At 53.3% G+C, this 16,159-nt stretch overlaps 7 protein-coding genes across 7 annotated transcripts; 4 read left to right on the top strand and 3 right to left on the bottom strand.

Moving 5' to 3' along the window:
* Nucleotides 1–1,983, top strand: UMAG_05787 (uncharacterized protein; the record flags this gene model as incomplete). Its single annotated transcript, XM_011393214.1, has 1 exon — nucleotides 1–1,983. The coding sequence occupies one exon, from the start codon at nucleotides 1–3 to the stop codon at nucleotides 1,981–1,983; it is 1,983 nt and encodes a 660-aa protein (XP_011391516.1).
* Nucleotides 1,984–2,041: 58 nt separating this feature from the next.
* Nucleotides 2,042–3,336, bottom strand: UMAG_11586 (uncharacterized protein; the record flags this gene model as incomplete). Its single annotated transcript, XM_011393264.1, has 2 exons — nucleotides 2,042–3,197; nucleotides 3,329–3,336. 2 exons carry the CDS (start codon nucleotides 3,334–3,336, stop codon nucleotides 2,042–2,044), a joined length of 1,164 nt encoding a protein of 387 aa, XP_011391566.1.
* A 919-nt stretch (nucleotides 3,337–4,255) lies between these two features.
* Nucleotides 4,256–4,895, top strand: UMAG_05789 (uncharacterized protein; the record flags this gene model as incomplete). The annotated part of the gene is made up of 2 exons (XM_011393215.1): nucleotides 4,256–4,262; nucleotides 4,354–4,895. The coding sequence occupies 2 exons, from the start codon at nucleotides 4,256–4,258 to the stop codon at nucleotides 4,893–4,895; spliced, it is 549 nt and encodes a 182-aa protein (XP_011391517.1).
* Nucleotides 4,896–5,265: 370 nt separating this feature from the next.
* Nucleotides 5,266–7,656, top strand: UMAG_05790 (uncharacterized protein; the record flags this gene model as incomplete). Its single annotated transcript, XM_011393216.1, has 1 exon — nucleotides 5,266–7,656. The coding sequence occupies one exon, from the start codon at nucleotides 5,266–5,268 to the stop codon at nucleotides 7,654–7,656; it is 2,391 nt and encodes a 796-aa protein (XP_011391518.1).
* A 123-nt stretch (nucleotides 7,657–7,779) lies between these two features.
* Nucleotides 7,780–9,480, bottom strand: UMAG_05791 (uncharacterized protein; the record flags this gene model as incomplete). Its single annotated transcript, XM_011393217.1, has 1 exon — nucleotides 7,780–9,480. The coding sequence occupies one exon, from the start codon at nucleotides 9,478–9,480 to the stop codon at nucleotides 7,780–7,782; it is 1,701 nt and encodes a 566-aa protein (XP_011391519.1).
* Nucleotides 9,481–10,456: 976 nt separating this feature from the next.
* On the bottom strand, nucleotides 10,457–11,959 carry UMAG_05792 (uncharacterized protein; the record flags this gene model as incomplete). Its single annotated transcript, XM_011393218.1, has 3 exons — nucleotides 10,457–10,982; nucleotides 11,017–11,857; nucleotides 11,938–11,959. 3 exons carry the CDS (start codon nucleotides 11,957–11,959, stop codon nucleotides 10,457–10,459), a joined length of 1,389 nt encoding a protein of 462 aa, XP_011391520.1.
* Nucleotides 11,960–14,252: 2,293 nt separating this feature from the next.
* On the top strand, nucleotides 14,253–14,501 carry UMAG_11587 (uncharacterized protein; the record flags this gene model as incomplete). Its single annotated transcript, XM_011393265.1, has 1 exon — nucleotides 14,253–14,501. The coding sequence occupies one exon, from the start codon at nucleotides 14,253–14,255 to the stop codon at nucleotides 14,499–14,501; it is 249 nt and encodes an 82-aa protein (XP_011391567.1).
* Nucleotides 14,502–16,159: the final 1,658 nt, after the last annotated feature.

Consider the following 16,159-nt stretch of genomic DNA (forward strand, 5'->3'; position numbering starts at 1 on the left):
ATGTCTGTCCCTGGCTCGAGCTCAAGTGCTTGGCGGGGCTTACACGTCCTTCGAACAAGACTGGTGCTGTTGGCGCTGCCTGGCTTCATTGCACTGGTCTTGCTCACCCGCACCTACTACAGAAGCGATATCTTATCGCAGCGTATCATCAACGCCAACGGCACTAGCGTTGCATCTAGCTCAATATCGGCAGATGAGCAACGCAAACGCGTCGAGTGCTGGGCACAATGGTTTAGCACCGGTTCGGTCTGCGAGAATCCACCGCAGTCGTGGTCACCCCAGGACAAGCTCGATCTGATATGGACATGGAGAAATGCTAGCCTGGCGTCTTCTGGCAACGACAAAGGCGCCGAAGCGTCGGATCTGCTCCGATACTCTTTTCGATCAGCTCAGCAGCATCTGCAGTTGGGCTTTGGTTTTGTCACGCTTCTCGCTCCGGATGCTCCGAGTGGCACGCTGGATGCTTGCACAAGCTCATATCAGGACCATCAAAACGTCACGCGCTCTGGCCAACGTCCTTGTTGGCTTGCTTCGACCGATCCGGTCTATCGACCTCCTGCGCTTCTGCACCACCGCCAAGTCGCATGTTCCGATAGCAGTCGTCTGTCCGAGGATGCCTGTTCACATGCCTCGATCGTTGATGCGACGTCATCTGCGTCCACCTCATCCTTGCTCGCTGCACACGCGAAGGAGTTGTCAGATGTGCGTCTGCTCGTCGAGCCCCATCATATCTTTGCGGCTCCTGTGTCTTCGTCCGACTTCTGGTCGCCATTGTACGGTCCCATTTTTCGCGCCACTGTCCATGCGTCCCAGGCAGACAGTAGCACAACCGAGTCTGCCGCCAACACCAACCCAACCAGCGTCAGCACGGACAGAGCCCGTTTGAACCGCGTTTCCACCCTGCTCGGTCAAAGATTTGCGACAAGCATGCGCACAAAGCTACTCGACCTGCCCCAGCCCATCTCGAAATCCGTGTTTGCAGAGCTGCAGCAGATCTGGCCAGAAGAGCTCAGCCTGAACACCAGTACGGTCCACCTCGCCTCGTTGCATGCTCACTACACGATTGAGAGGTATCGCGAGGCTCTCTTGTGGTCGTTCCTTGTGGCGAGACATGATCGCGACGCTGATGGCGTGTATTCGGATCAGGAAGCTGCAGCATTGGTTCGAGACCTCGGAGTCACCGATCTCAACAGAGTCACTTTGCCACCTGTCTACATGCCGGTTCGGAGGTCCACTGACAAGGCCATCATGACGCAGAATCTGCAACGTGCTGGCTTAAGCAGGCGTCTTGCACATCAGCCTATTCAGAGCGCTGTCGACGGGTCGGCACTGTACGCACCGCGTACTCGATCCGACCCGCTTTCCACTGCTGCCGCAAGTGCAATGTCGGCAGAAAAAGATCAGCCACAAGTCGCGTGCCAATTAGATGCGGCTTGCTTGGCACCGCTGCTGCAGTCAGCCTCGAACACGGTCAAGCCGAGCGTGTCGCAACTCTTCTCGCGTGTTGCTTATCTGGCACCGGTGTGTGGCGACTGTATTATATTACACCTCGTGGCAAAATCGGGGCTTGAAGGCCTATCTGCGTTTTTACCAGCTGCCGATCTGGTTATGCCGCCACTCGAAACGTTGCCGTTGGCTGCAACGTTTGAGGAGGTGGATGTTTCCATCAAGCCTTCTTTGGACAAAGCAAATGTGAGCCGGTTGCATGTTGTGACAACACTGCTTTCGCGCTACGTCTACTCGATCATCATCGACGAGCCCTATGTGACGCCGACCATGCCAAATCGATCCGAAACGTCGCTGAGCCTTTCGACGCTCGAGTTTTTCAACACATCGTCGGTGTTTTCGCTCAAGCAGCATGGCGCGCCTTCGGATCCTAGTCACCAAGAAGACGCTTGGATCTGGACAAGATATGTGCGCGCATGGCTCGCGGTCAGATTCCCATTTGCCATGCGGTTCGAGTCACACACTACCAAGCTTTAGCCCGGTGTAAACAGAATACGCTCATGGTCTCAATTGTCGATTACAAGAAATGTCTCGGTTATGGATACCGGATGCCAAATTGGTGCTGTAAAGGCTGTGTTGGATCCGCTGCGGCATATGCCGGCAGGACATCAGAGAAACTGTGGTGCGTGGCCTCCGAGTGAGCTACTATGATAGGCTGCCTGTAGGTGAAAGAACAAGTCTGGTGCGATGCGTTGAGAAAGTCGATCGTCAGTTCAACAAGATGAGATACGCATATCCGCGAGTCTGTCGACCCTGGCACCGAAGGTTGCAGACCGACTTGATCCGGAATCTCGAGCTCGACTTGATACGCGTTAGCAGCAGCAACCAAGCATTGCGCCTTTTGTGCTGCAGTTCGATTGGTACAAGAGGTGGCTGGTAGAGACACGGACGCAAGCTTCCAGCTCTGCCTACGCTTTTGCTGCCTAGCAGACGTGGACCTTGCCAAGCAGCGCAAATGAATGTGACAGTCTTGAACCAAACTGACGTCGATCTTGGTGATCTGCGCTCCGCCCACCAGACTGTCGCATGAGATGTTGAGCGTGGTGCTCTCGCCGATAGTCCAGGGCCATCGAGAGATCGAGATACATATACGCCCAAGTCGGTCGATCGTCAGATACTTTACATCCGAAAAGTGAACCGACTCGAGTTCATGCGTCTGAACTACGAGCAGGTCTGTACAGTCGGCGAGCGATCTTGCTTGCAACAAGGTGGATAGCCAGGTCTCTGTGCAATTGGCGGGCAAGGTCTTGGCGCAGACGCAGAGCTTGTATCTACGCCTCGCATCGGGCAGCTGTACGCTGGGCGGCATGCTGCTAGAAGATGGAAGCTCAGCATCAAATGTGTACTTTCTGCCGGGTGCCAGTGCCAGACGAGGAGGTATAGGTAGTCGTACTGGAATATCAACGGGGCAGCTCTGTTCAAAAGCGCCATTGTTGTGTACGAGGGACTCGTGGGCTACCAGTCGGACAGTGAGACTGATGAGTACGTAAATTGTTTTCTGATTGGACGGCACAGTGAGTGTGATGTGCGCTGTCACTCTTCTCTGCGTGTGCGCAATCGTTGCCAAAGACAAAGAGCGTGAATGGGAGGAGCAGGACACCGCTTCGTAGGCAGGAGGAGCATCAGGAGAAGACTGCTTTTGCATTGGGCTTGAGCCGACAAGCACCAGTACTGGGCTCGATAGGGAGAGCCTGAGTTGCATGGTCGTAAGAGTAGCGGAGGGCAGAGAGAAGTGGGCAAAGAATCAACGAACGAGCTGATCTTGGCTACAAGACGACACAACGCAAGCTAGCCTTTATACACGTTCTGATATCCAGCTTACCAGCACATGAGAACAAGCTCGTCGAACCTTGTATCGAAGAGTTTTTGATGACCAGTTACGACCGTGGTAGAATACGTTTCCGGCGCGCATCCACAACGGACCATTGCGCAACACTGCGAATCACGTTCTGTGGAGACGGACGATACTTGTCCGATTATCCCGTTCACCTTCCACGTCGAACCAACCTCAAGCAATGGGATGCTGTCCTTTTTCATGGCGACAGACAGCCACGGGCTCCCTCTCGAATTGTGAAGGAAGGCCGTGGTGAATGACAGCGCGAGTAAGCATTGGCATGGAAAGACGGGACTAGCCAGCCATCAGTGCTGCGCCTCGCAAACGCCGATATTGTGGTGTGTACAGCATGGATATCTAACCTATAAGCATGTCAAGATGGCCGTGGGCTATTGCCTACTTTGGTGTTTGGTTTGCTTTGAGACGACAAACTGGTTGCTCCGACAAGGCGAAAAAGCCCCAAAGCAGCTTGGCGGCAGTCCACAGCACGTGGCTTTCAAACCCAAACGCGAATCGGTTTCTCCGATGCAGTTTCCGATAGGTCCGATGGCACCAGAGCAGTCAGCTAAAATCACAGATCACGCATATCGCACACGTACAGTATCACACACGAGAGACGCTTCCACACAAGCGCGACACTCACAGCTCTTGACTGCTGCAGTTTCGACTCTGCTTGGTCCGTTCACAGCGCAACTCCTGTGCAATCGTGAATCACGATCACAGTTCAGTTCAGCGACGAGTAGCATGACGATTCATCACAATTTCTGCGCGGCTCTGGTCTCCTTCAACGAGGAGATGACTCGACCGGGCTGGTGATTCTAAAAAGGTCCATCGTCGACAAACGTGACGTCCTACTTGATCTTGACCCTACAACGGCCAACTTACGCACGAGTTCAAGCGAATCACTTGCACCTCATGACAGGTGAGCAGAGCGATTCTCAGTTGGCTGATACGCGGAACACCTCGGGCGCACGAGAGGCATACTGACTCGCACCTTGCTGATCTTGCAACAGTCGAGTCCATACATTTCACCATCAGCCTCGCTGAACCAGCGGATGCTGCCGAGATTGCAGCGTTAGGTGGCAATGTGTTCTTCGAGTCGTTTGCATACTCGATGCCAGCCGAGGATATGGACCAATATCTCAAGACATCATACAGCACACAGCGTATCGAGACCGAGATCCAAGACACGCACACCTATCTCTTCTACACGGCGCGCGACGACAGCACCAACCAACTTCTCGGCTTCGTTCAGCTCAATCGCTTCTCCCAAGAGCCATGTCTTGAGATCAAACCGCCAAACACCATCGAGTTGCAGCGCATCTACACAGACTCAAACGCACACAGCCGCGGAGTGGGTTCTAAGCTCATGAGTCAAGCACTAGGCTACGCCACCGAAAACGGATACCAGGCAATATGGCTCGGTGTGTGGGAAGAGAATCTGAAAGCGCAAAAGTTCTACATGCAACGCCACCATTTCAAAAAGGTCGGCGTCCATGACTTTACCATGGGAAGCTGTGTACAGACCGACTGGATCCTGGAACGTCGCCTTTGAGCCGTCCCTATCGGATCGGGTCTCGACAAAAAGGCACCTGCCGTACATCGTTCAGTGGCATCCATAGTAGCTCTGTCCTTCTCTGTATCATATAGAATGGATTGCATACATCCTCTTTGACATTCACGATTGATTAGCCTCTTTCGCGTCGATTTTGAGCCCCGCTTTTCTGAAGCTTTTCTTGTTGAATGTCATTCACGATTCACGATGGAACGGCAGACCCTAGTTTGCTTGTGTGGAGCGTGATGATCAGATCTACCGTTTTTATTTGGCTTTTCACGTTACAATTCACCACCATTCTAGCCCACACTTTGGTGATGCCGCTTGCTTCTGTCGCAGGTACACAGAGTCACATGCTTGCTGTGACCACATGCCAATGTTTGGCTATCAAAAGGACCACCGTCGTTCCCACTTCTCTGCGGGACGCCGACCTTCTAGTGCGCTTGACGACAATTCATTCGACGATCGAACATACCAATCTTCGTCTACGCAGCGCAACAGTTTCGAGCTAGTCCAATCGGAAGCGCTCCAACTTTTGGATAAGCGTAAAAGACGCAAGCGTGTCAGGTACAGCTGCACAGAGTGTCATCGTCGCAAGCACAAGTGCGATCGCGAAACTCCATGTGGCAAGTGCGTAGAGCGAGGTGTTGCTTCCTCCTGCGCCCCTTCGGGTGGTGACGATTCCGATGTACACGAGCGTATGCGCCAGCTCGAAAATGCTCTTGCTCGCCTTGTACAGGCTACACGTTCCAATTCCGACCCGATCGACCCTCAGCAGAATCAGCCCGAATCGGCTCCACCCACCTACAGCGCTCACAATGCCAACAACGCAACCACCTCAGGCAGCTTGTCACCTGCTCCCAGGCCGGTATCCTCGTATCCCACTTCCAACGCTAGGCAAACTAGATCGTCAACACCACGCCGCAAGAGCAATCCTGCTATCACCACAGCCGCCTCGCTGCCTTTCCGCGCACAGGTCGGCTCCGAAATTCTCGAGTTCTCCTCATCCACCCAGAGCTATCCCCCTTCGGCTCATTACGAGCGACTCGTCCGCGAGGGGAATCTGCACCAAGATGAGATCCGGACATTGGCATCTGGGCTTCCTTCTCAAGACGAGACAGCTACCTTGCTCGACGTCTTTTTCCGCGACATTAATCCGCTCATGTTTCCTTTTGACGAATTGTGGTTTCGTGAAGCGCTCAACTCGGCCGTCGATGTGATATGGGGTGATCAAGACGTTATGTATGGTCAAGATGGGCCGGATCATCTCTCTCTGATCACTCTTCTTTATGCCGTACTGGCTCTCACTTCGCTCTCCCTGCCTCTCTCGCTGGGAACTGAGGCTCACGGTGCCGCTCAGGCTGCTCGATGGAGCTTCCAATGTCGCAAATGCCACATGCTCGCCACATCTATCCAGTGCCATGATCTTTTCATCGTTCTCTCCTACATCCTCTCGGCGCGTTTCTTAGTTCTGCAACGTCAGGCAAAGGACAGCTGGCTCACTCTGGGCTCGGCTATCCGGGAGGCTCAAATCTTGGGTCTACACCGGCTCGGCCCGACTCCTCAAATGGGCGCAGACGAAAGTAGAACAACAGTCATGCGCCGCACCATCTGGATGCATCTCTACTTTGAAGATTGCTTCCTCAGCCTCATCGTAGGCCAAGCACCCTCGATTCACGATACGTTTTGCGATACAGCGCCTCCAGCACGTCTGCCTTCGCCCTCTACAGACGCGGATGCTATCCACTTTGACCTCGGACTTATCCTCCATATTCGAATGGATATGTGCCGTATCGTCAGCAGGATACTCGACCTCTTCTTTTCCGATGAGCACGACATGACCTACGATGCCGTCCTGCGTCTCGACCGCGAGCTGCAAGATTTCCAGGATTGTCTGCCGTTGCCTTACCGTATGGACGACGCTCGCACTGGTTATGTTTTCGCCAAATTTCGGACTGGCGCAGACGATGGCGTCTTCCGCAGAGTCGCTCTTCAACGCTTTCTGCTCCATGTCAGCATCAGCTACCTGCTCGTTTCGTTGCACCTCCCGTATTTGCGCAGAGGCAGCGCTGATTCGGGGTTTGAAAGATCGCGCCAAGCAGCCATAGACGCGGCGATATGTGATCACAGCGCTAGGCAAGAGCTGCGTCAGCATGTGGACTGGCCCGATCATCTCGCAAGGGACGGCTTCGTCGGCGGTCGCTTCTTCTACTTTCATGCTACTTCGGCTCTGGGAATCTGCCTTCTCTCAGAACCAGACTCGAAGCAGGTGCGGCGCTTAGCACCGCTTCTTGACGAGTTTCTCAAAGTTGCAAAGCACCACCAGCGCCAGCAAGGCGTCGACCCGAATCGTTGCATTCGCCAGGAAATCGGAATCGTCAGTCTCATACGTGGACGCGTCAGGCGTAGACTCGACTCTGGCACGTCGACGTCGAGCCTGCACCTCGAGAACCCTACATCGCCGATATCGTTACAGAATTCTAGCAGCGCCCAGACGCGAGATTCACTGAAACGACACCCACGCCGCACTGCCGCCGACCCAACCTCCCCGCGAGCCGTGCCAAATGTTGCCGATCAAGTGCCGTTAGACATGGCATTACCAGCGCCAAGATCAGAGCTCATGGATACGCGCCAGCCAGAGATAGGAGAGGACATGTACGATTGGTGGTCCTGGCTCGTCTCTAACCTTACTCCCTCAGATATGGCGTTTGACACGGCTCTGACGGGTACGGCTCCAGTGCAACACACACCTACAGAATGATAGCGTCACGTATCTGACTTGTAACAGTAGCATCAATCGTGAATGCGATTGCTTCGGAATTCACGCACCGCAAGCTACGCGTACAATACTTTGAATCGTGGCAATAGCCCGTGGTCAGGCTCGTCAAGGTCCGACATGGTTGCGCACTTTGACGTGGACCGGAAGCTTGTGGTTGCGCTTGGTCACAAAGGCATCCACTAGACTGTCCTGGAATTTTTGCGCGTCGTAGTTGCCTGTGGGAACAAAGTCGAATCGTCGGACGAGGTTGGAGATGACAAGGCGAATCTCCATGTAGGCCAGGACCTTGCCCACGCACGAAGTCTTTCCGAACGAGAAGGGTGTAAAGGCGGTTTTGTTGAAATGCTCCTCGTTTTCCGGGTGGAGCCACCGTTCTGGGCGGAAGCGCAGTGGCTCGGGCGAAAAGTTGCGAGCATCTCGCTGGAGCGACCAGATGGGCAGCGTAACAATCGTGTTGGCAGGGATGACGACCTTCTGTCCATTCACATCGACCACGGCCGGCGAGGTGCTTTCGCGCTGCAGGCCGGTAGGGACGGGAGGGAAAATTCGGAGCGACTCGTTGATGACGGCATTGAGCAGAGGGCATGTCTTGTCGTCCATTCGAGCAAAGTCGGTAAGCAGGGAAGCGTCGTCACCAAACACATCCAAGAGCTCCTGACGCAGGTCGGCGAGGATCTTGGGATGCTCCATCAGGAAGAACATGGCGATTCCCATCGTAGTCGACGAAGTGTCGCTGCCGGCCACGATGATCAATCGCGCATCCGTCGTTGCTTCGGCATCTTGTCGTTTGCTGCTCTTTCCCTTTTCCGTTTCGACCTCGTGCAGTAAGTGACCCATGATGTCCGGCACCGCCTCTTTGCGTGCTTTGCGCTCCATCACAATCCTGGTCATATACTTGTCGAATTCGGCAATGGGGTTCGGCAGCAGCCCGAAAACTTCGACGAGGTAAGGCAGATTGCCAACCAGTTGGACAAACGACATGAAATCCTCCAAGGCTTGGATCATGGGTGTCAGTTGACCGTGGTTGAGCAGGCCAAAGTCACCAGCGAAGCCGGCCTGCGACATGACATCAAACGAGTAGAAGGAGCAATAGTCATCGATGTTGACCGTCTCCTTTCGCTGCGAACGCTTTTCGAGCTGGTTGACCATGTTGTCTATGTTGTCGACCAAGATGGTCTCGTAGCCTTTGAGTGCCTTGGCCGAGAAGGCAGCGTCCCAGATCTTGCGACGCGCCGAGTGGTCTGACTCGATGAGGACCGAGTGCAGATTGCGAGGGACGTGTGCGCCACGAGCGCCGGCAGTGGCTTCGTACCACGGACCTCGCCAGAAAGAACTCTTAGCACCCATGATCGGGGCAATAGCTGTAGGAGCGTTGATCGAGATCTCGCGAGGGCCTGTCCTGACAACGTCGCCGTACTTCTTGTGAGCCTCTTCGAGGGCTCTCGGACGAAGGCCTTTGGCGTCGGTGGTCATGAGAGCGAATTTGGAGACCGCCCAAGCCTTGGGTCCAGGGAAGTGACGAAGTCGGTGGAAGAAGAGACGATAGACGCCGATGCTGATGAGAACACCCAACGTCCAAACAGCTAGATCGACATAGGCGAGCTTGGCAGCATCGGGGAAAAGCGTTGTTTTATTGACCGAGTGTCGAAGCGAGACATCGATGCTGAAGAGGGCAGTAGTGAGAGCAAGAAGCTGCATGGGCCAAAGCTCAACGTGACGGAAGATAAGATGGTGAGAGGCGACGGATAGAACGGCGATGCACAGAAAACGATGCTGTTCGAACGACTGCATCGCTGTCTGTGCCATTGTAGGGCCCGAAAGCGGTGGCATCGCTGTAAGCAGTAGGATTTGTTGATGACGGCGTGCGAGAGGGTGTTAGGGTAGAAAATGAAAGCAACCAGAATGGGCTGGGCGCTCTAGTCAAAAGAACAAGAACGGATCATACCGAGGCTGACAACGCAACAGGCTTTATAGGTTAGGGTTAGGGTTGTGGATCAATCGCAGCTCGGAGTTTGGCCATAATCCCGCAACGTAGCCTTGCTAATACGCTCATACACTCACACGCTCATACGCTCTTACGGGCAGCAGAAGAGTGCCACGGTAGCATTGGAGCGCTACTCTGACGGGCGTGAGAATCACACAGTCACAAAGTGTGGGGAAACAGCATCGCCATGATTGGACGCAGATGCTGTGACACACCAAGATGCCACGCTCGGACCAAGTCACGAGGTAGTTGCGTAGAAACGCACATGTAATCACGAATGCTACGGCCCGTGAGCCGCGAGCCACGAGCTGCAGCATGTCACACCCGTTTCCCCGTGGGGAAGTCGCTTACATTGAGCATCCGCACGCACAAATCACAAATTCCACTAACTTATGCACGATTCACGATTCACGCTTCACTATTTATGATTCGTGATTGTTGGATCTATTAATAATTTACTGTACGTATGAATCGTGACTCACTACAGTATCCCAGCGCGCTCGTCTGGCTTGGCACAGATCCAACCAATTACACGGCCGAGAGACTCAATCACCAAGGATAAAAATCAAGCCAGTTCAGACGTGCGCCGCCCAACAAAGTCGCACAAGGCACATTCACGATTCACAATCCACGATTCGTGACATTTCGCCTTGAACATGCCAAGTCGTGACTAACGTTAGTCAAGCGTCAAGTCACTCTAGCCGAGCGATCAAGATCCGAGTCCTGTTCATGTACCTTGCCTTGACAATTTTGATTGCTTGTGTTCCTCGCGCCGAGTCTGGGCGACGGCGAAACTCCCTAAAAGCAAGCAAGCAAGCTACCCATCACGGTGGCAACAGCTACAAGCACGAGTGGAAAAACCGAGATGGATGACGTCCCGCACGCGCCACTAGACTTGTGGCTCTGCTGCTTGCTGATTGTGGTGGGAAAAGCAGGCTTAGTGCTGCTACCGGTAGGGGGAGCGGTGTGCACGGGGGAGGCTTGACGGTTCCCAGAGCCATCGCTGGCAGTAGCAAAGGAACCGCCCATACCGCTGAGTGTGCCTTGAGCGGAGACCTGTGCCGTCGAGCTGATGCCCATAGAAGCATCCGGTAAACCGGAGGCAACAACGTTACCCTGGATGTATTCGGAAAAGTTGGGATAGAAAATGTCCTCAGGATAAGGCCGGGTGATGTTCAGGCAGGCGGTCAGAGGAACCACATGTTTCCAGGCCGCCTTGACTGCAGGATACTGCTCGATGCTCATGTTCATGGCTGACTGCTCCAATTCGTGCTCGAGCACAATAATTCCACGCTGTGGCCATCGAAATAATGCTCGAATAGGTCTGGCGCATAGATGGAGTGGGTATCGAACCGTACGGCGCAATGTTCCAGTCGTTGGTGTCAACGTTCCACATAATGGTGCGCAAGCCGAGTCCTTGTGCGATACCACGGATACGATCGTCAATGTCACCGTAAGGAGGACGCCAGCAGGTGCGCGTGACACCCATAACGTACTTAATCGTTTTGATGGTGTACCACAACTCTGCAAAGGCTTGGGAGTTGGTCAACGCCTTCATATAGCGGTGAGACCAGGTGTGGACGCAGATGTGGTGCTCATCCACAATGCCGCGCTGCGCTTCCAAGGGCCAGTCCATGACATTGGAACCAATATACATCAAGGAAGCCTTTTGGTTATTGGCAGCCCACATGTCGTAAAGTGCGTTGTGAGTGCAGTTGGGACCGTCATCGAATGTATAGCCCCACGTGTACGGCTCATTGCATGTGATGATGTCAGGCAAAAGGCCAGCATGCTTGGGCTCAGTGCAGCCATTGTCTGTCCACCAGCAGTCGGGGTCTTGAGCCAGGTTGTAATCACCATCCAGGTTGGCACCACTCAGCGAGGCGGGTTGAGTACCGCGAACGCCAATGCCGCAAGGAATCACACCAGAAGCCTTGATGGTCTGTAGCAAGTGCAATGCTTCGATGTCGCCTGGTAAGATGTCGGCTAGTTCCCAAACGGCGGGGAATTGGTTCGTTATTTGATTGATGATGGGCAGACTGTACGGTGCGCACTCTGCACCTGGATCGTTGAGCTGCGAAGCCGTCTTTTCGGTTGTGCCGTGTGGTGCGCTTTGGCGCTTATCCAAGGCGAACAATTCCACACCGTCCCTAGCAGCAGCCCGCCGGACGTTGTCGTGAATCGATTGATGAAAGAACTCTGTTCTTCACACTCCATCATCTAAAAGCTTTGCTGTCCAAGAACCTACGTCATGCAAGGTACACTAATCTCACACTTACCCTTACCTTTACTCACTAGCATATCAATACGACAGACGCGAAGGCCCCACGTCAGCCACCTCACCGCATTGTGACGCACCTTGACTTGTCACTACGATGATCGTGTTCTGCCGGCTTTTGCTGACCCTTCCAGCAGCCTAGAAAGCTACTGCACAAGTGACATTGTCTCAAGGTTCGGAGCTTTGGGAAATGCTCAAGAGCTCTTCCAGATGTTCGGAAGGCTCCGTGACAAATCAGACGATCTAGCCAGTTGTAGCGAGCTGACGATGGTCGAAGATACAATTTTTACTGGGACTCTTGGTTCCGACACGATACTCCTGTTGGCAGGGGACCGTCTGACCTTGTCGGCTGGTTCGAGGATTACTTGAACCCCCTAACCCTTCGAGCCCCTCAAAAAGGCGCGCACAAAACCTTAATGAAAACGAGACAATCACGTCAGATCTGGGTCACATCTTCTGAACCACCCACCCCATTCTTGCAGGGAGAAGCGAGAACGCCGAAATCTGCAAGTTTGCCCTTGAGCGACCGTATGGAACTTGCCTGGAAAAAGTCGAGGTTGGCTCGCTGTGTCTCAGCGGATAAGCCACGACAACGAACGTGCAGCGTAAGACCAGGAGGCAGGAGTACCGTAGGGTCGAATTGCACACAACACAGACTTCAAAGCGTCTGTCACTAATAGCAAGTGCACAATGCTGACTGAGATGCAGCACGTAGTAGCGTTGACAGCGAATGACAAGGAGCTTTGAGTTTCGCCAAAGATTTGACTCGCTGATGTTTGCATAAGGCGACAGAGGAGCGTTCAGTAGTCATCGCAGTAGCACCAATCGCAGAACTCATCTTTCCCCCCTGTAACTACCCCTGTGCTACTGCAATGGCCAAACGACTCCTTGCAGTATTCAAGATTGGTTCGAGCATCGCGCCCTCCGCCATCTCCACAGCGCAGCGCGTATCGGGGAGCGGTTTCTTGTAGCGATCGCTTCAATGCGGCTGCATGGACTTCGGTGAGGGTGAGCGCCAGAGTCACCATCAAAGCTACTCGTAATGTTGTGGGCAGCATGGTTTGCGTTCTAATCCGTTTCTTGCTTTGGGATATTGTGTGTGTGTGTGTGTGTGTGTGTGTGTGTGTTTCCGTGGCTTGGCGCACCAGCTAGAAAGGCCACACAGCCTGACGTGTCTCGCTATAGCTTGGGACTTGGACCTCGAGGTGTGATAGGTCTTAGGACCATCAGGCACGAATCTCTGTTAAAGAATGTATGGAATTTATATACCGCAAGAGCGAGTCTATCCAAGACGTATGGCGTAAGCACCTTGAACAAAGCGCATTGCGTCTCCATGCTGAGACATAGTTCATGACACTAATGATGGCCCAGCTTCACTAAATAGTGCTTAGTCTCTACACGCACTAAACCCATTTACTGGAAACCACAAGATCCTACGACCGTCCTCATTTTGTAGTTGACGTCAAACTTGTACCGCACTCGCCATGAGTCCATGGCACCAGCAGATGGCGCTGTCAAAACATGGGACTTGCACCCAGACTGCAGCCAGCCGCTCCAGTCTCGTCGAAGGTAAGGTGAGGCGGATTGAGACGGTGAATAAATTCAGATTTGAGACGCGCCTTTTGCTTCAAAATGCAGGACAAATTGGGAGACGCTACAAACTGGAAGACACTTGAGAATAATTAGGGGGAAAAGACCCGTGATGGTTCTCGGCAGTTTTGATGAAGGGAAGAAAATGGTGAAAAGATCGCTTGGATTTTCTGGACTCGAGACTACATACAAAGTGAGCATATTTATGTCTTTGTGAACTGCTCGTCCTGCGACTCGGGACATCCATCTCCTCTTTCCTTCCCGTCTTCGCTCTGTGCGGGACGTGGCCTGTGTGCCTTTCGGTGGTAGGCTCTTGCAGAGTAGGCGAGGGCTACCTCATCTCTGCTCACGTTTGGTCGTACCCCGGGTAATCGCACGTGATTCTCGTTTAATGGTTGAGTAACCCCGGGTAATCGCACGCAATTTCCGTTTGATCGCGCAGGGACTATGCCGAAAGGGTCTTGGTCGACCATTGTATCTTCAACTAAGACGGGCAACTACAGCTTCACAAAGGTTCACCAGTGTTGCCTGTTCACTGTGTGAATAGTTAGAGCCAATTAAGGAAATTTTAGTCCTGAAAGCAAAAAGTACAGTAGTATTAAATATTGAATTACAGTATCTAGAGGTCACTATTACTTGCCACCATCATCGCCAACCTCCTTCCTCGCCGGATCTGCCCTGCTCGTCGACCTTGCTCGTCCACCTTGATATAATAGCTTAGCAAGAATGTCGGATTGGAACAGGAAAGTCATACTGACAGTCAAAGATCAATCCGATGGGACGACAGTGAAGAACCGCTTTCCGCCCGACGACAACGCAGCACAGTCCCTGGCTCAAATACTTGGCCGCCTCCAAAGGGGTGACGTGAGCTACGAATCCGTCACCATCCTCGTTACAGGCGTCGAAAGGGACCAAGTGCCTGTGCTCATTACGGGTGGGCAAGATGTTGTGAGCGAACGCGAACCAGTTCCGTAACGCACCCGCTTTCGTGCATGCGAGTTGCATTAATGGACCTGACTTAGCAAGCAGCTTGGTCTTCCTCCAGTCATCGAAACGTGTTGGCCGACTTCGTCTATCCGTGTCCCGACGTTGACGGTCCACTTCCACCCATCCTTTTTTGTGAGCTCTCATAACAGCCTTTACAGTTGTTATGGGCGTAATTTGTTCATCAGGTCGTCCCGCCCGGAATGTGCAATGACGCTTCTTGTGCTACATGATCCAGCCATTGCGAGCTTACACTTCGCCGTGTGGCTCAAGCGTAATTGAAGTGCCGTCTGTTAAAGGCACTGTCGCGATGGCAGCCAAGCGGCGAGACCGGGCCGAGGGTTGCGTGCTGTTGGACGCCAACTCGACTCGATGCGGTGAAAGTGAAGAATGCTCAAACTCCGGCAGGTAGTTAGGGACGCATCGATGGTCTTGCCAGCAAAGATGGTGGCGACGCTAACTTGATTTGGTCCGTGTCTTCGCAAATGGTCTGCGACACGCACCGCTTTGATCGAATCACCGCCGAGTCGAGTAAATGGCTGCGAAGGTCTAAAGTCGTTTCGCGTTTCAACGGGAACGATCACGACTCGGCGATCAATTCCTCCAGCCCCGATCCTTTGCATTTGCCACCTCCTGCTCCTCACTGATATGAAGCGTTCGGGCTGGGGAAAGTCCGAATTGCCAATCCGAGTTCTTGGAAGCCCACCATCAAGACAGATTCACGTGCTAGGACTACGATTGGCAGGTAGTCGGTCCTCGCACCGTCTCTTGATTGAAGAGACTAGATCGGCACTTGCCCCTTGAGACACCACCTGAGGAGGGCGACTTGACCCCCTTTCACCAACCCGCCTCGCCGCTGCCACCCGCCATTTACCCTACCCACCGACTCTGATGTGCTGCACCCCTTCACCTTCAAGGTGGGCATCGGCACCAGCCTCGCGGTCTTGAACTTGCGTACGTATTCTTTTCGCTGACAACATAAGAGCAGATTTCTGAACTACTTCGTTGCCATCATTGCTGCCTCTCAGCTCAAGGCTGGGCTGCCAAGTTCGTCTGCACGAGCTCGATCATTCGATCAGGACAAATCAAGTCAAGATACGCCTTACAAGCACATGACTGTACCGGTACGGCACTCAAAAAGCCCGACAGGCTTCTTGGCTCCTCGAGTGGAAGAGGGAAAATAACATACATACTTGTGTCAGCCCTTGTATAGCCTAGAGCGTATCGACCGAGAGAAAAAGTCGAATGCAATTTTACCGTCAATTTTATAATAATACAAAACACAGTATGCCCCTGGGGACGTGTGCATGATTCTACGCCCAATCCGTCACGACCAGAGCAACATTTTATTTAAATATCGTGTAGCTAACAATGGCCGACCCTCCGCCGACGGAAGGCTATCACCGCGCCTCATAGAGGTGCGACACTAAATTGGTGAAAGAAAAAAATGAAAAAACCCTCGCCCTCTGAGGCTGTCAGTTGTGTTTGTGCTACCTCCGTACATGATCCACTTTGACCACGTATGGCTGAAACTGCGAGTCTCTGATCGATAGATTGCATGCGAGGCCTGCCGCACCTGCTGTCGCTAACGCTTCTGAGCAAGCATCGAGCCAATACAGCTGAATGACCTCGGCTCGAGATAGAATGCC

The sequence above is a fragment of the Mycosarcoma maydis genome, chromosome 16, assembly GCF_000328475.2.
Source record: "Mycosarcoma maydis chromosome 16, whole genome shotgun sequence".
In the NCBI taxonomy this organism is placed as follows: Eukaryota; Fungi; Basidiomycota; class Ustilaginomycetes; order Ustilaginales; genus Mycosarcoma; species Mycosarcoma maydis.